An 18,239-nucleotide genomic window follows, 5' to 3' on the forward strand; every position below is an offset into this window, starting at 1 on the left:
GCAGATCATTCTTAGAGGTGCTAATTCTTGAAATTGACAAGAAGACCCTTTCTTTTCCAATTTTGAAGTTATAAATATCAGCTTCTCCATCCAAGCCACTGGCTGAAGTATTTGGGGAAGGGCAGAGGGTGGTATAGGAGATGGGAGAGTAGGCAAAGACAAGGGCCGGTGCTCTTAGGGTGGAAAACTCTTGGAGCCTCTGTTTTTTGAACTTTGAAACCATTGATGGCAGGGTTCAGTCACTGACAGCACAAGTTCACTGAGTCACTTCAAGAGTTGAATGATTTCTGAAGCCCTGGTCTCAGGAGATTAAATTTTCATACTGGGGCAGTGGTTCACTTTAAAACAAAACAAATTTTTTTAATCCTAAGAATTAACTAAAACCCAAAATGCTGTCTTGAATCATGAGATCCATCAGTTCTTGACATCATTTAGACCTGTATCTAGAACTCTGTTGTAAAATCTTTTTAGGCATGTGTTAGGTTTCTGTGAAAACTTTTGTTTTTAAATGTTAAACTTCATACCAACACTGTCAGTTTTTGTCTTAATAAAACTATAGATTTATAATCCTTGATTTTTGTCTTGTCTTGCCAGAAACACTCCTTGCCTTTTATTATTTTATAGATTGAGCCTCTTTGGGAACAACTTCCACACTTGAGTGGTTTTATTTCTTAAATACTGTAGGCTTGAAAACCTATCGTCTGGTGTGAATCTTTCTTTGACACTGAGCATTTATAATTGATACAGAGATTATAAAGATTGTCGCATCATTCTGTCTTCATACTGCTCAAAGTTCATTCAGCACTCTGTGACCTGATAGCACTTCCAAAATATGATACGTTTGGAAATACAGGTTTTTGGGTTAGGTTTAGGTCCTGGCTCAGGTTTCATAGATTTGTGTGACTGTAGCTAAAGTCAGCTTCTCCAGACTTTTCAGGAATTGGTCCTGTGTTTGATCAGTGAATTAAAATGTCATCCATTTTCTTAACATCATTTTCTGCCTATAATTCTAGAGCCAAAATGGGACTAGATTCTTGTCAGTTATAAAAGGGGAAATAGGATTTCCACTGAGATCAGTTCAGCTCTACACACTAGTGCAAAGCATTTGTTCCAAATAAACTGAGCGTAGATATACTTTTTTCAAAAAGCCTCCTAGGAGTTTAGGGAGACTGCAGAGGTCTGAGTGTGTCCTTGTAGTTGGCAGCAGCAGAGCAGTCTGTAACTAGTTAAGAGAGTTGGGGTGGGCAGATATATCTAGTTCTATTCTCCATCATCAGATGCACTGAAATTAGCCTTCAGTCTTGGTGCTTGTCCAAGACGGGGTGCTATTCAGCTTTAGCCTTAACCTTTGGAACCTATTTCACTGTCACTGCTGGCATTACTGAGCTCTTTTAAAACCATATCATTCCTGAGCTCTTTTAAAACCATATCATTCTTCCCCATGGAAGACACTGAAATTGATAATGCATGTTGAAGTGAAGATATGCAATTTTGTTATCTTTAAAAGCCAATTATCACACATTTCTAGATTCAAGGGTTAAGGATAAATTTTTCTCAAGTGAGTGACTGTTGAAGCCACAAATGCATGCAGAAATGTCAGGGGAAAAAATATACATAGGCACAACAAATCTTAAGTCTGCTTTCAGAAAGTATTCGTAGAGCATTTTTTTAGGAAATACAAAAACATGTTTGTCAGATGCCTTCAACCAAATTTCATCATATTAGACCTCTAGCCCAGGAGTTGAGATACAGATTGTTACCTTAGCTACCATTACAAAAGAACAAGAGCTTACTAATTTGGTGACAGAATCATTATCAGCTGTCCTACACTGGCAAAGCCAGTCAAAGAAAATACCTTGTTCCTTCACTGCCTTCAGTTGAGTTTCAAGTTAATACAGTAAATACAGAAACACTCTTGTCAACTGACAGTGCTCAGGAATAACTGTTTCTGCTTTCCAATGGCATTTGAAAGTTTTGACTACCAATTTTAAATAATTTTTAATAGTTGATTTTTAAGTACTTATTTTCCAGTATAATCTTACATTCCAGAACTCATTCAGACTCAGCTCAACTTGATTTTAACCCTTGGCTATTTAGTGTTTGACCATGTGTACACAGCACATCTTTATAGTCTATGGCCTGTGGCACTGGGAATCTGTATTACAAGGTAATTATTTTCCTCATAGAGAAAGTGGGGGGGGGGAAATGCTAGAACAAATCGCTACTCCAAAATAATTTGGTGGAATTGAAACTCTGAAATCCAAATTTCTGCAATGGCTCCAAATCCTGAACTATGTATGGAGCTGAGTTCTGTTTGAGATCAAATTTATCTGATCAAGTCATACTAATCTGATGTGCAAGTTGGGCCTTCTCATGAACATCATGAGCATGTTCTCATTTAAAACTCAGAACTGATAGGAATGAACTAAGTCCAGGCTCAGTGTTTTCCCTCTGCTAGAATTTATTTTTTTTATTTTTATTTATTTTTATTTTTATTTTTGGCTGCATTGCTGCGCGTGGGCTTTCTCTAGTTGCGGTGCGCGGGCTTCTCATTGTGGTGGCTTCTCTTGTTGCAGAGCACAGGCTCTAGGTGTGGCATGTGGGATCTTCCTGGACCAGGCCTCGAACCCATGTCTTCTGCGTTGGCAGGCACATCCTTAATCACTGCGCCACCAGGGAAGCCCGCGGTGGCTTCTCTTGTTGCGGAGCATGGGATCTAGGCGCACAGGCTTAGTAGTTGTGGCACGCAGGCTCAGTAGTTGTGGCGCACAGGCTTAGTTGCTCCGTGGCAAGAGGGGTCTTCCTGGACCAGGACTCGAAACCACGTCCCCTGCATTGGCAGGCGGATTCCTAACCACTGCACCACCAGGGAAGTCCCCTCTGCTAGAATTTGATTGAAATACAAATACCACTACTAGGCCAGCATTCGGCTTATTAAAGGAAGGAGTCTTGGCTTCTTTCACCTTGCCTTTTAGCAATAGGTAGAGACACCCTGGTGTTCTGATATGTGGTAAGAAGTTTGATATAGGAGCTTAAGGTCCTCAGACAACTGTCAGTCTCTGATCTGCACATCACCTTGGTCTGACTGTCCAGCAATGAGGTTTTCTCCATTAGTTGCTGCTTTCCTAGCCGATGTATTCAGGGTTGCTTATCTCTCGTATGGATGACTTTTAATCAACTTTGGCCTTGGGCACTTCCCGTTGAGTAAATTGATGAATATTGAAAGCAAATGAAATGTGAAATAAAATCATCCTGCTGGGATGAAAAGCATAGTTGGCCCTGCTCTATGGGGCAAGTAGAGTAAGGAGTCGGTTTCTAAGGCTTTTTTTTTGCTTAGGCCAGTTAGGTGGCAGAACTCTGAGGCAAGGCTGAAACGTTAGGTTTACAATATAATGCTGACTGGTTTTTGTTGATACTAAATAGCTTGTGTTAATTCACCAGCAGGTCTGAGTCTGCATTCTGACCTTATTGGTTTGCATGTGATTTACCAAAGTACTACTTGTGATAGTACCAAAGCCATTGTTTACTGCACATGGAGTTTAAAATCCTAGCTGACTTTGACCAATCCTGCCCTGTTTACTGTTTGCATAGTCACAGGTCAGGCTGGGCTACTTTGGGGCCTGGCTCTGGAACATGGGCCCACAGTTTCAGTTACTGCTTCAGCCCCTAGCTGAAGATTGGAAGGCTTACTAAGACAACTGAATTGGCCTCATTAAATCTGTGTTTAAAACAAAAGGCAGAGCCCCAACTCTTGGTCTTTTCTCCACCTCTCCCCAAGTGAACTAGGTTTTGCTTCCTTGGTTGAAACAGCATTTGGAATTAAGTAACAAATACTGTAACAACCTATTCCATTCTGCAGTTAGACTGGAAAAGAACCAGCTTTAAGACTTTTATTGATATTTCTGCACACTCAAAAAGGAAGACAAGGATTTCTATCCAACTGACTTTGAAAACACACTTCTCCACAAAGGCCCATATTCTCACTCCACTGGAGACAACCTGTACACTAGATTCTGATTCTCAACTAATTCAGGCAGACATGAACTTTCAAAGAAATCCTAGACAGAAAAAGGACCAGGACTCAAATCACGCGTTAAGTTTCACACGTATCCCCAGAGTCCCCACATGCTCTCTCTCTTGCTCTGTAAAGTTCAGAACTAGACGGAGGCTGACTGACCTCTGTGGGAGAAGTAAAAGTGAAAGAGGTTTGGTGCACTGACAAAATGACAAGTTGAAGGTCTATGGTTCCCTTTCACTTCCCAGATGGATCAGGAATAGGAAAACAAGGCTTAACCACTCTTCAAACACATGGATTTTGCTAGAGAATGTCTACACTTGGTTGGGAAAATGACTTCCAGAGAGGCAGACACCAACCTGGTACCCATTTTTGTACATGGATAGTATCAAGGAAATGGGCTCTTGCTGGTAGTGCCCTAAAACTATATATTTAGTCTGAGTTTCTGAAGCTGTTGCCCTAGGTCAGTCCCTACTGGATGAGGTAGAACTATGGTGGTGGGGATGTTTTTTTTTCTGCAAGGCACTTGTTTTCCAGCTATGTGCCAAACAGATCTGAAGAGCAGCAAGGTCTGGTGTAGCTGTGGGTGGTCAAAGCAGGGATGAAGGCAGCCTGAGGAAGACAGGACTCCATGGAAAGTACCTCCTCATTCACTGGCTGTTTTTAATTGCTGTTCAGCTTTTCCTAGGAAGGGCAAGGAGTCAGCTGTGGAGGCCAGGTCTTGACGACACTGAGCATGTCTGTAGATCTCTGTTCTCCCTCAGTTCTATATTTTTTCTATTTTTGTTGATTCTGAAATAGCCCTGGCTTCACTGGTGAGATCGTATGTGGGGCAGAGATTGAAACAGTGGATCTGGGACTTCGTTGGCGGTCCAGTGGTTAGGACTCTGCTTCCACTGCAGGGGGCATGGGTTTGATCCCTGGTCAGGGAACTAAGATCCCACAGGCCATGTGGTACAGCCTTAAAAAAAAAACCACAGTGGGGCTTCCCTGGTGGCGCAGTGGTTGGGAGTCCGCCTGCCGATGCAGGGGACATGGGTTCGTGCCCCGGTCCGGGAAGATCCCACATGCCACGGAGCGGCTGGGCCCGTGAGCCATGGCCGCTGGGCCTGCACATCCAGAGCCTGTGCTTCGCAACGGGAGAGGCCGCAATAGTGAGAGGCCCGTGTACCGCAAAAAAAAACCCAAACACAATGGATCTATTTCCGTCGCCTTACATGATTTAAAATGTGTGGGGAAATCAGTTTGAATGATGCCTAGGACTAAAGTCAAGACAAAGCAAGCCTTCGACCCCTACCCAAGCACGTCACCCAGAAGTTTGGTCCTGAGGTCTGCTCATCTCCCTGCGAAATCTAGGACCTCGTCTCACTTCCTGTCTCAGGTGTAGCAGCCTTCACAGTCCTTACTTGAGGTCTCGTATCTTCTTCCTGCCAGAAAAAGCCTTGAAGCTGGAACACCCACTCCACCTGCCAACAGCAAAAAGAGGTCAGCCCCACAGCAGTGCTGACCAACTTGGCCCAAAGCCCCAGCTAATCAGCAAGCTCCCAGACACAACTGTGCATCTCTCCATAAGGGGACATGGGGGAAGGGGGTGACCAAAACACACTTTCTCAGACCAGAGGCAACACTAGCAAAGGGGGAGGTGAGAGGACTTTTTCTTAAAATCTTTAAAATCTGTTTGAAAAGTTGCAAAACAAGATAAAAGTTATAGCCTAATTGTGTACTAAACAAAAATACATATACACATTTCTAGAAAGTATACAAAAACATTACTCTGAATTTTACTTGTCACAGTTTTCTGTATGTAACTTGTATTTTTTATCAGCATAAATTAGTTTTTCTGACTGAATTTTTAGCCTTTTTTTTTTTAAGAATCTTCGTTTTACTTGGCTTACAGTCATAAGTTTTACTAATTAGGAAAGAGCTCTTGTTTGATAGGACCAACCCGTTCCAACTAGATGGGGGGCAAAAGCCATTGTAAATTGAAACAAAAAAGAACTCGGTGTTATTCCCAGAATTCTATTCACCCCATAGGATAAACTCTAATAGCATCATTAAAGGACTGGTCTAAGCCAGGTCATACAGTGGTACATGGGGAGTTCAAGATCACAGGTTTCATGAGGAGGATCACAGCTTCCAGTCCTAAACTTCATCTGGTAATCTCACAGAGACTGCCAGGTGGGCATTCATTACTTGGACATTTGTTAAGTACCTACCCCTAGATAAGCACGTGGCTGTTCCAGCAACCATCCAGTACCTTAAAGCATTCAACTCTTTGCAGGCTTTTTGTATTATTTTGAGGGAGAACAGATTCTGGTCACCTCAGCTGGAGAGCTTTCAAATGCCTTAAGCCCTGGGGTCTAGCTTTCTGTTCTCTGGTTCCGTGGCCCTGCTGTTATAGTGAAGTGCTTGGCATGTGCTGGTCCTGTAGCTCTCTCGGGTTTCTGCCATCACTGTCATCACTGTGACTACGCTCCAAAGCTCTGCACCCCCTTGGTAGGTGGGGCCACCAGAGAAACAACAGCACAATCAATATTAAAAATGCAGTTTGCCACAGGAAGACAGATAAGGAGCTGGGCCAGGTGACAACACCCACCTAGCCTAGCCCTACGAGAAAGGCCAAAAAGGATTCTGAATCCTTCCTCTAAAAGGATTCAGCTGGCAAACCCTACAAAAAGGTACATAACACCTGTTTGGAAGCTTTAATACAGTATTTAAGACTTCTGTCTTTCTAAATTCTTCATTGGCAACCTCCTCTGCTCTCCACCCACTTTCCCCTAAGAGCTCTGCCTTAGCCACACAATGGCCAGTCCTCTCCTCATGGGGCCTGTTTCCTTTACTCTCAATTTAAATTCAAAATAGGGAAAAATTGCACTTGAGAATAAATCATCCATTTTATTTTATTTTATTTTGTCATGTGCTCACAGCATCTCTCTCTCCTCTCCCTGGCAGGTCACAGAGATAAATTAAAAATAAAATCTACAAGGAAAATAATTTATAAAAGCACTTCCCAGGCTCGTGCCTTCTATCCCTACTGCTCAGTTAGAATGCCTCCCCACCTAGGCGGGGAGGAGAGAATCAGTGCTCTTCCCCCCTTCAACTCATTCCTGCTAGCCTGGGGCAGACAATGCTCCAGACCCAGGCCAAGGTGGGGACAGCAGTGGAAACAGAGACACTGTGGTCCTGGAACCACCTGGCCACCTTGGCGCTCCCCTCTCTGCCTCCCCCAGGCGGTCCTCCAGGAGCCCTTGCTAAACTGGGGGTGTGGAGAAGCTGCCTGTGGCCAAGAGCCTGAGGGAGGGGTACCCTCAGCCCCCATTACATGCACTTCTCATTCTCCTAGAAAGAAACCCAAAAAAGAAAGACAAAGACCTCGGGACAGAGGAGAAAAATCCCAAGTGTTCACACGGTTACACGGAGTCTTTATGGCAAAGAGAACATTTAGCAGCTTTGAATATTGGTATCTCCTTTTTACTCAACACAAGCATTCTAGACCCTATAAGTGAAACAGGGCTCAAGCCCTAAAAAAATCAAAGCACAAGAAACTCTAAGAGGACTAGTTTTTGTTGTTGCTGCTGGGTTTTGTAGTTTTTTGTCTTTCCAGTGACAAAGCCCAGTTGTTGGTAGGGGAGGCCTGAGGGAAGGGTCACTCCCCAGTGTTGTGCTGAATACTGCCTGGCTTCTCCACATCATCTCCCTGCCTCAGAGCAGCTCCCAGGAGGCTGCAGGCCCAGCCCTGTGGGCACTGCCAGCACCCCAGCTCCAGAAGAGCTCCAGGCAGCTGGTGAGGGGCGGGGGCACACGGGTGGGAAGAGAACAGCATTCGCATGCAGGCTCTGATGGAGACGTGGGAGCCTCAGCTCAGGGGTGACTGGGCACAGAGGAAGATGTATGGCAGGGCATTGAGTGACATGCTTGGTGTTGGGGCTGCTGCAGCATGAGGCCTCACGACCCCTGCCTGTTGACTCTACCCTTTGATCCTAACCCTCCAAGCCAGTGTCGGGTCCCAGGGGCTCCCCTCTGCTGGAAACCTCACAGGAGAGATCATCTGAGAGCTCCCCGTCAGGGATGCCAGAGGGCAGGAGCAGAAAGAGTTCACAGGCCCCTCTCAGAACCGACTCCGTGTTCCATCGCTCCCCTAGGTTGAAGTGGGGTTTACTCACACCAGTAATCTAGTCCCCTCTAAAACCTGCTGCCTGGAATCCTGGCCACAGCCAACTTAACCTGCCCTCTGATTTTCTTCCCGCTTTGATTTTTCTGGGTTTTCTGTTTTCCTTCCTTCCTTCCTTCCAGGAATGAGACTTTCTACTACTTTCCTCTCCTCTCACAAGTCCCTTACTTTCCCTTTTTCGGCCTCCAGCAATGCCAGCACCACCCTTCCCTCAAAGGAAAGGGGTAGGGGTGAGGACCCTGTCCACCCAAACGGTCTGGCCACCTCCACCCCCCTCAGTGGGGGAAGCTGAGCCAGACAGCGCCTGCGCCTGCCTCTTCCTGTCCACTGACCCGCAGTCATCCCATCTGAGATCTATTGGATAAGAAGGCATTAAAGTCCCCACTGTAGGTCCAGGTCCAGGCCCAGCCCTTCTCCAGTTTCCATCTCGGTGAGCGTCAACCCCCTTCCTCCCCAGGCTCACTTTCTCCGGTCCTTCGGCTTCCTCTCCTGCCGCCGGGCCTGCTGGTCAGCCAAGGTGCGGGGAATGAGGAGGACGCTGCCATCCCCGGCATACTGCAGCGCATACTGACTGGGCGAGTAGGGCCGCCCGTTCTCATCCCGCAGCCGCCCAAACACTTCCTGGTACAAGCTCTGGACCTTCTGCTTCATCTGCCGCAGGGACCGGAGGAACTCCACCTTCTCCCGCAGCAGCCGGGCTTTATCGCGCTGCAGGTCCTCCACATCCCGCTCCAGGTTCAGGATGGTGTCCAGCTTGCGCTTGCGGCAGTTCTGCGCCGCCATCTTGTTCTTGCCACGGCGCCGGATGTCACGGATGAGGCTCAGCTGGGCTTCACTCAGCTGGTACTTGGACAGCAGCTCATTGAACTCCTCCACAGGCAGGTTGATGATCTTGTCGTTGGTGAAGGGGATCTTCATGGCTCGGGCTCGATGCTCATCCCGGCTCATCTGTTTGTCCAGGAAGTCGGCCTGCTTCTCCTTGCTGCCCTTCTTGAGGGTGCTGGGTGGTGGCAGGTCAGCAGAGTCGAGGGCACTGGGTGCCATGTTGTATGTGTGGTTGTGGCCCACATGCTCCAAATAGGGCAGGCAGGAGAGCTGAGCTGGGTCCTGGTAGCTCATGCGGCAGAACTTGGAATACTCGGGCTGGTAGCCCACAGCGCCCTCAGCCTCTTCCAGATCCAAGGTCTCAGAGTCAGAACTGTAGCCAACTGCACCTTCCTCAGAAAAGGAGGAAGAGGCTGTGGAAGAAGTAGAGGAAGAGGAAGAGGAAGAAGAGGAGGAGGAGGACGAGGAGGAGGAAGAACTACCTTCAGAGCTGCTCAGGGAGGAAGGGCTATGGCTGGAGTCCAAGGAGAGGCCTGAGTCAGAGTCAAATTCCTCTTCGAGCTGGGAGGCCTGCACGGGGTTAAAGCCTTCTTCAATGGCCAGGTCCATCAGGCTGATCTCATCTAGCATGGCTTCATCCAACAGACCCCCGAGTGGGTCAGGCAGCTCAGGGCCTGCTGTGTCATTGGCTGTGCCATTCAGCTGGGGTGGAAAGAAGAGCCCTGCCAGGTTGGTGGAACCAAAGGTGGAGTTGAGGCTGGTGGAATTGCTGGGGACCAGCGGGAGCAGCGTGGAGCTGCCGGCCACAGGCAGGCTCTCCACCTCCGGGCTGAAGAGTGAGAAGTCCTGGCTGCAGCCCCCCAGGGATGCCTGATGCAGGCTGACATTCTGATTGATGGGAGTGTTGGGGGCAAGGCTGTAGTTGGTGCTCAGTGGGTCTCCTGGAGGGGCATCGTACAGGATTTCACTTGTTGATGTGTTCACTTCCATGGCCTGGGAGGGGAGAAGAGCATCACCGTTCACTTAGCGCAGACTCCATCCCCAGGTGTGCTGGGGGCTCACAGATAGCAGGCACCCAACATAGGCACAGCTGCATGGGTGTAAAGGCAAGAGACAGGAAACCACAGCCCACAGCATCAGCTCCTGGCCCCGCTTGATCCATCATGCCTGGCAGAGACGGGTTCCTCCCTGTGGACTCCACCCCAAGGCGGGACTGATCAGCTCCAGGCCCAGACTCCCCCGCCATGGAGGAGAGGAAAAAACCACCTAACACTGCAGAATCAGCACAGTGAAAAGTACACCCCGCCTTGGAGTAAGAAAGCCTAGCTGCACCACTTGCTGTAAGACCAGGAGCATTTCACTCAGTCTCTCTTTGAGGTTCAGTGTCCTCACGTTTAAAATAATAAAGGGCTAACTAGATGATCCCGAGGGCCAAGTGAGATGACAATGGCTGTAAAGCACTACAATAATGTCAGCTTTTATTAATGCTAAACCTAGGAAACACCCAGCCCAGTGATAATCTGCCTGAAGGAAAAGAAGGAGGCGCACCTAGGAGGCAGGCCTGCTTTAGAAGCCTCAGCCCCGGGGCTTTAACCCAAACCCCAATCCTGACTCCACCACCTACTGACACGTGGACAGTTACCTCTCAGTGTCCCCACTTTCCTATGGATCAGAAAGGTGTTACTCTCTCTTTTCCCAGAAGTGGAAAAGCAACTGAGTATGAAGACACCCCACACAAAGTCCGAGAGGTTTGTGCCTGGTTCTGATAATCCTACCTGCATTTCCATGATGGACATGAGATCTTGCCACTGCTGTTCCAAATCAAATGGAGACTCTGTCCCCGTCAGGAGAGGAGACAAAAGATTGTTTTGAAGACCTGGGGGCTCACTCTCACTAGGCACTGCTTCTGTTATGCTGGAAATGTCTGCTGGAAACTAGGGCAAAACACAGAGGGTTTAACAGGGGAGGAGGAAAGACCACCTTCTGCTTTCCTCCCCGAGACTACCACCTGAGGTTGTTTCTTCCTTCCTCTGAATTCACCCCCAGCAGCCAGGACAAGGCCAACACCAAAAGCCGGCCCCTCAAGCAGCCACAGAGAGACACACTGTGTGCAGGCTGCCCTGCTGACTCAGTGGGCTCTCCCTGGAGTCCTGCTCACCTCAGCATTCTCCCCAAAGGGGCAGGTGGCCTCCAGCAGCCTAAGGCACTCTTCCAGGGACAGGGCTGTCTGGTCCTCCCCACCAGGCACCTGTGGCAACAGCAACTGTTAAGTCTGACTGACCCGGGCCTTGGCTGCCTGTGGGCCGAAGCCCCTTCCCCAGCCTTTCCAAGGGGAAGCTTAAAGGAGGCCCTGCATGGTTGCAGGCCTACACTCTCCCTCCGTTCCCAGGCTGTCGGCTGGCCCTGAGTCCCAAACTCCAGGGGAGAAGAGAGTGGGGGGTTCTGACGCAAGCAGAAAGCCGCTAGGTGCTCTGCCTCCCATGTGCTGTTCGTTACCAAGGCGCGGCCCCTCCGCTGCTGCTGCTGTTCTACTCCCGCTTCCTCAGCCACCACTGTGACTTAAGAGACCCCAACCCAAGATATACATTCAGGCCCATCCCACAGACACAACCTGCCTTCTCTAAAGAGAAGTTTCTAGAAGTGGGCAGAGGCAGGAGTACCTGTGCAGGGAAGCTCTCCCCAGTCTCTCCATCCACTAGCAGATTTCGTGCCAGAGCTTCTGCACCCTCGCCTGGCCAGGTGTCCTCCTGCTCTGCTCCATCTCGCAGTTCCTTATCCACATCCTGCTCCTTCTGGCGATGACTGTAGTCAAAAATCTCACGCCCAGCCCCCAGGTCAATATCCTGTCGCCAAAGGATGTCAATCAGATCTATGTCCTGAAAGACAGAGCATCATGACTTTAGCTCTGGGGTCCAGGGGCCCCTCCCTGTCCTGCCTCTCAGAGGTTTCTGCTAGCATCACCCCAACTACTCCCGGGTGGGGCCCCTCCCAATCTACGCCTGCCAGACTCTACCCCCTGTCCCCTCTGTACCAGCTTCATCCATCCATTTCCAGACACCAGCCTCCAAAAAAAAAAAAAAAAAAAAAAGAAAACATGTACGCAGTTAAAAATACAAATTATAAAGATTTCTAAACAGGAAAAATAGAGATTAATATTGGCTAGAACTACTTTGGGTAAATAGTTAGAGAGGTATGCTTTAAGGAAAAGATATTTAAGCTAAACCCCTCAGGGAAAAAAAAAAAAAAAAAAAAAAGAGCTAGCGAAAACCACTAGCACAACCATCACCATACCGGTCTGCAGGCTTAGGATCTGGACCAGAGGCACAGCCAGGCCAAAAGGCAGGGCCATCTTACCACTACTTAAGAAGAAAGGGGGAAGCAGGAGACACTTCTCATTTCGGGAATGGGAATCCCTTAAAACTTGGTTTGTAGAAAGCTGGCCACGGCAAGCAAGAGTGAACCGTCAAGCAAAGCTGCTTCGCAGTGGCCAGGCTTGCATCAGCCTGTGGTGCCATTTCATTTGCATAAAGGGGTGGGGTGGACTGGAGAGGAAAATCCCTGCATTTGCAACCACCTGATGCAACCAATGACAACGACAGGCTATCCAGCCCTTCCTACAGCCGTTCCCCCTTCCCTGGATGAGGCAGGAGTAAGGCTGAACACCCACAATTCTCAGTCCAGGCTCACCTCAAGATCCATCCCTGCCAGAATAGAATGCCCACTCTCAGCTGATCCCAGCAAGCTGCCTCAATCCCCGGAGAGCCTCAGGCAGTCAGATGATCCTCACTGGACACCCCACCCCTGCCAAGGCCAGCCCCACGGTGTCCCCACAAACCAGTGCTCTCACTCCCTTACCACACCCCAGGCATCCCATCAGGCAACCCACTCAAGGACATAGCCCCCATCACTGCCCAGCCACAACTGCCGCCCCGGGCACCAAAATGCCTCCCTCTCACTCTACGCTGGCAGCTCCTGATTAGTTCCGGCTCCACCTGCCACCCCCAATGCCACCAGCGTACAACCCCAATAAATATGAGACGTTCGGGTTTCCTATACATGCCACCCCCTGCAGTTAAAGAAACCCTAAACTGTTGCCTTCCAGTCAGAGATTAAAAGGCAGATACTTTCCAGAAAGCAGTATCCTTAGCTTAGACCCACCTCCCTAGCTCTGACCAGGTATCCCTCTCCCACAGTAAGCCTCCCTGATCCTAAGACCTCCCAGGTGTACCTCTCCCTGCAGTCTCCCCACATATACCAACCTGAACAGAAGCCCTGGACCCAGGAGCAGAGGGGGGCTGGGCCACCCGGTGACCAGCCACCAAAGAGTTAAGGGGCCGGCTCCCTTTGGCATGGCCCCCACCACTGTGAGAGCTGCGGTCCAGGCGGGTCATGGTGTGCGAGATGAGCCCCAGGGCAGCTGGTGCTGGGCAGCCGGACAGGGGGCTCCAAGGAGCTCTTGGCTCGCAGGGAGCACACCAGGCTGGAAGGGTGGCCCCTTGCTAGCTCCGAGGGGCCCAAGGAGGGTGCCACGCCCGTGCTGCTGCCTGGGCGGCCCAGCCCAGCCCCCTTCCTCCATCCTGGAGCAGCCCCCTCCCACCTCACAACCCCAGTTCCACTCAGGCGCCCGGCGGCCCCCACCCTGAGCTCACCGCAGAGGCTGCAGTGAGATGGGACTCCCACCCCATGCTCCGTGCTCAAGCTGCAGAGGAAAGCAAGCTCCCTCCTGGGCCTATCCTCCCGCTCCTCCCTCTCTCCCCCTCCCCACGCCCCCCAAACTTGTTACCTAGGCTGCAGCAAGGAGCCAATCCCCTCCCCCTCCCACCCCGCAGGTCACTGCTGAGGCTGCAGAGAGCCAATCCCCTCCCCCAGGTCAGCAGCTGGGCTGCGGAAAGAGCCAATCCCCTCCCACTGTCGTTACCTAGGCTGCGACGAGAGCCAATCTCCTCCCCCAAGTCTCCGCTGGAGATGCGGAAGGAGCCAATCCCCTCCCACCGCCTGTTACCTAGCTGCAGCCGGGAGCCAATCTCTGCACCAGGGCAGCTGGAGAAGCTGCCGCAAGGAACCAGCCCATCCCCTGCCGCCTCCGTCTCCTCAAGGAGACGCACCCAGGGGCGGGCAGCCCCACCCAGCCCAGTCAGCCAGCCGGGGTGGCGCAGTGAGAGCGCCCTGGGGGGAAGGGGTGCCACTCTCCCTCCTGTCGCATCCTGCTTACCCAGCCCACTCAGGACTGGGACTCAGGACTGGGCAGACACTCCTCCCACAGCTTCTCCGGGAATCTAAGTTCTTCCCTGGAAGTGTAAGGAGTTTTCCCGTTCCTCAGGAGGGCTGTGGCCAGTCGTCCTCAAGCCCAAGGCTCAAAAAGCCAGCCTGGGCAGGAACCCAGTGCACCCAGATCCACTGGGAACCAGGGGCTTTGTCACCCTACAACAAGCTAGACAAGAGGAAGGGGGAAATCCATCTGCACAAATGCAGGGATGTCACAGTGCTGGCCAGGCCTAGCCCCAGGCAAGAGGAGGGAGACAGGAGCCTGAACGCCAGCACTGAAGGAGACAGGTGCTCCGCAACGTCCTGGACACAAACATGTCCCCCCCGCCCCCCACTTTCTTTTTACCCCAGGCTTTGTTCAAGAGCCATCTCTGCCTGAGCCCTGGCTTACATCTCTAAAGCAGGAAGAATGCCCCTGACAGAATCAGGGTCACAGTTCTGGCTCCCATCCTCACTGCTGCTCCCCTTGAGCCTAAGGTCAGGTCAGGGACAGTATGTTCCCCTTGGTCGCAGAGTGCTCCTCCTCGCCTGCAAAGAGCTGTACACAGGCCACCCCCCTCTCTGGGCAGAGTGCCAACCTCGTGGGGAATCCTATCCCTGACAAGGGCCTGGGCTATAGCTGTCCATCGAATAGGCCTGGCAGCAGGGGAGTGCTGCCACCCAGGGATAATACCAGCTCCAGCAGTGCCTGTCACATGCTCTGGACCTGGGTATTTTTATCCCTGAGTTGCTGAGGAAATAATGTTCTAGACACACAAAAATCCTCCCTTCCCCCATACGCAGCCTGGGCCCCTAATGCTAACCCACCCCCAATCTCCAAAGGGAGCAGTGAAAGCCTGGAGTCAGGGAAACCACAAACTTCATGAAGATCAAGAAATGGAGGCAAGCAGGGTCAAAGTCCCATCCCATTCCACCCCAACCCATCCAACTACATTGAAAACATCCCATCCCACCCCATCCCAGGAGAGACCCCTGCAGTAGGAGGAATGAAGCTATGCCTGCTGGGTTACCAGCAGCAGGGTCCCCAAGCCCAATTACATCTACCCCTTGAGGAGCTACCGTGGGTGGGATGATGGAAGAGGAGGCTGGGAGGCATACTTCTTCAGACCACTGTGCCAAGACTGGAGTCCAGTTGAAGGTAAGTAACAGAGGAAGCAGAAGAAAGGTGGCACTGTAAGAATCTCAGAAAAGAGGCACTGCAAGGCAAGGAGTGCTCATGACTCCCATACTTGGGTAATTCTAGTCTCTCTCAAAGTAGAGCCAATATGAGCCAGCTAAGCACAGAGCAACCCTGGCACTACTGACATCTGGGGCCAGATCAATCTGTTATTTAGGGGCTGTCCTATGCTTTTTAGGAAGTTCGGCAGCATCCCATGCCTCTCTCCACTAGATGCCAATAGCACCTTCTCCAGTTGTGACAACCAAAGCTGTCTCTAGACGCTGCCACATGTTCCCTGATGGACAAAATCATCCCCAATTGAGGACCACTGGCCCAGAGAAAGCCACATGATTTGACAGTCACTAACATTCAGAGAACCGAGCTCAGGAACAGGCTTCAACGCGGGATGGTAGGCAAAACCTGGTCTGACTGGTATGCAGAAATAGCCAAGTTCTACAGCACCTGTAAAACTTTTAACACACCTCCACACCCCCTCTTCCCAAACACTCCCCCCATGCACCCCCACCGCAAGACTCAGCTCTGGAAAACCCAGCCCAGTGCAATCCAGCCTCCTCCTTCCCTAATGGCCAGCGACTGAACTGGATCTTTTCCCAAGCTCCTTAAGACTGAGTGGCAAGACAGGTCCAAACGCAGAGCTCAAAGCAGTCTTATCACATTGGTGGGGGAGGGGCAGCAGAAACCATTTAACATGGTTAAAGGCGACTGCATCACCTTCTGCCCAGAACAGTGTGTCAGCCACTCGTCAGTTCAGACCTCTGACAGCTCAAAGCAAGCTGCCTTCAGCAGCAGAATGCAGTTTCTCTTCTAGTTCCCATCCATCCCTCCTGTCCCTACTCACTGCAGTGGGCCTTTAGCAAAGAATGGGAGCCTTGGCCCTCTCCTGGCCAAGAATAACTATCTAAATCTACCCCTTGGCTCAGACCCAGGAGAGGCGACTTATCAGGACCTTACCACCACAACAGGCCTGACCACAAAGGAGAACTTCAGAATACGTATGTGTGTTTTGATGTGGGGAGAGGTACAAGGCAACAGTCCACAAAATATGTGTCTTAGCAACGAACATACACCACATTAAAGCCCATCATAACATGACTCCCTCCCCCACCCCGGGCCTCCAGGAGTCATGTTGAAATCCAAGCAGTAAACACACAGGCATGTTCTAAGGACCTCCCACTGCCCTGACAGTTCATTTAGAGGTGGGTCAATGGTTCAACACAAGGAAATGCTCCCAACCCCCAATCTTAGTCAGACAATCTAGCCCACTCCTATCCCAGAACAATGCCTGAGACCCCCCGGAACCTCTCTGGTTCTTTACAGGGCTTACTACTATTACTACACTCCTTCAGGACCAGCCCACCCCCGCAACCCCAGACCCTTCCCACCCTCCCCACCATGTCGCCACTAACCTCTTTGGTTAAGTCTCCACTGACTGGAGGGGCTACAGCCCCCAAATCCTCCAAATCTTCACTGAATCCCTGCTCCGTTTCGCTTTCTCGCACCCCGTTGTCTGGGCCTGTCACATCTTGGAGACCACTGGAACTCTCGAGGGTGAGGCCCGAGCTGGGCTGGCTGCCAGAGACAGACCCCTCCGGATCCCGGTGGACCAGCCAGGCGTTAACCTCAGTGGTTGGCACCTGGAACCTGTCCAGGGCCCTCACCTGACTGAGGAGCCGCCGGGCAGTGAAGTAATTGTCCAGGTCTATGCTCTTGGGGTGGATACCATAGCCATCCAAGGTATTCCTCAGGTTGTGGAACTGGGTCTGAGTATAGGCAGAACTGGGCCCCAGGATGATCTCCCGGAGTGGGGGGAGCTGCGAGGTCAGGTAAGTATCCACGTCCACCCGCACCCCGATCAAACTCAGCAGAATGGTGAACTGGAGGAGTCCTTCCGTTAAGTATTTCTTCAGAGAAAGCATTGCTGAAGGACCAGAATGTTTATGCTTTTTGGTTTTTAAATCTTCCAAAAGACAAATCAAGGCCACTGCTCTGCTGCTCCAGCCAGCAAGTTACCCTCCTCAGTGCCAAACCCTGTACCCCACCCTGGCAGAACACAGGGGCTGAGCTTCTTAACAGCCTCAGAGGAAAGCACACCCCTTGGAGCCAAGGCCACACTCCAGACCACATTCACTTTTCCCTTCTTGACACCTCACCTCTGAAAGTACAACTGTTTCCTAACCCAGTCCAGGCCCTCAGGGCCCACGTGACTTACTGTCTCCACAGTCCACATACAGTCACTTCCTCGCTCACATTAGTTGTCCTCTCTGTAAATTTCACTGCAGGTTGTTCTCGGGAACAGCTGATGGATATTTTTTTTCCTTCTCCTAAGGTTTATTTCCTTTGGCTGGAGCTACAGGCCTTTTGTCTTGGGTCAGAGTGTCCCGCCTCCTCCACACTTACCAGGGGGGTTTCCAAAGAAACCTGAAATGGGAATCACAAAAGCAACAGGATAAGATTCCATAATTTTCACGCCATGACCAAGGCAGAGGTAGGAAACACATTAGAAGGCCACTTTTATTTTTTATTTAAAAATAAATCAGTTATTATACTCCAAGAAAAACAAAACATGAAAACCTGTTACAGACAGAACAACTATGAGAGGAAGGTATTGCTCACAAGGGATCTCAGTTTCTGGATATTAATTCTGCAGTACCCTAAAAGGTAGCTCATTTTGGATAAGCAGATAATGCCCAGGGCATCCAAAATATTCTACACGTTGTCTGATTTACCAACCCTCCCCCCACCCCATACACACTACCCAGCTTCTATTTTTAGCGTGAGAAGTC

At 50.3% G+C, this 18,239-nt stretch overlaps 1 protein-coding gene across 5 annotated transcripts; it reads right to left on the bottom strand.

Moving 5' to 3' along the window:
- Positions 1 to 5,928: 5,928 nt before the first annotated feature.
- Positions 5,929 to 17,755, bottom strand: NFE2L1 (NFE2 like bZIP transcription factor 1). 5 transcript variants are annotated; one of them, XM_007465115.1, is made up of 5 exons: positions 16,863 to 17,755; positions 11,672 to 11,854; positions 11,170 to 11,259; positions 10,787 to 10,945; positions 5,929 to 10,004 (listed from the first exon to the last, which is right to left on the bottom strand). In XM_007465115.1, exons 1-5 carry the CDS (start codon positions 17,370 to 17,372, stop codon positions 8,646 to 8,648), a joined length of 2,301 nt encoding a protein of 766 aa, XP_007465177.1. In that variant the 5' UTR covers positions 17,373 to 17,755; the 3' UTR covers positions 5,929 to 8,645. The 5 variants fall into 5 exon arrangements, with proteins under 5 accessions (XP_007465177.1, XP_007465180.1, XP_007465179.1 ...); XM_007465114.1 differs by having other exon boundaries at positions 8,646 to 10,004; positions 11,672 to 11,887; positions 16,863 to 17,593; XM_007465118.1 differs by lacking the exons at positions 11,170 to 11,259; positions 16,863 to 17,755 and adding an exon at positions 13,661 to 13,747 and having other exon boundaries at positions 8,451 to 10,004; positions 11,672 to 11,887.
- Between the last annotated feature and the right edge of the window lie 484 nt (positions 17,756 to 18,239).

This window comes from Lipotes vexillifer, unplaced genomic scaffold (genome assembly GCF_000442215.2).
Source record: "Lipotes vexillifer unplaced genomic scaffold, Lipotes_vexillifer_v1.1 scaffold591, whole genome shotgun sequence".
NCBI lineage: Eukaryota > Metazoa > Chordata > Mammalia > Artiodactyla > Lipotidae > Lipotes > Lipotes vexillifer.

Coding starts and splice junctions, on each gene's coding strand:
- NFE2L1 (XM_007465114.1), bottom strand. CDS start 17,372: ATGCTTTCTCTGAAGAAATACTTAACGGAAGGACTCCTCCAGTTCACC. Junction 11,888..16,862: donor GTGGAGACTTAACCAAAGAG/GTTAGTGGCGAC, acceptor TCTGTCTTTCAG/GACATAGATCTGATTGACAT. Junction 11,260..11,671: donor GGGAGAGCTTCCCTGCACAG/GTACTCCTGCCT, acceptor CTGTTGCCACAG/GTGCCTGGTGGGGAGGACCA.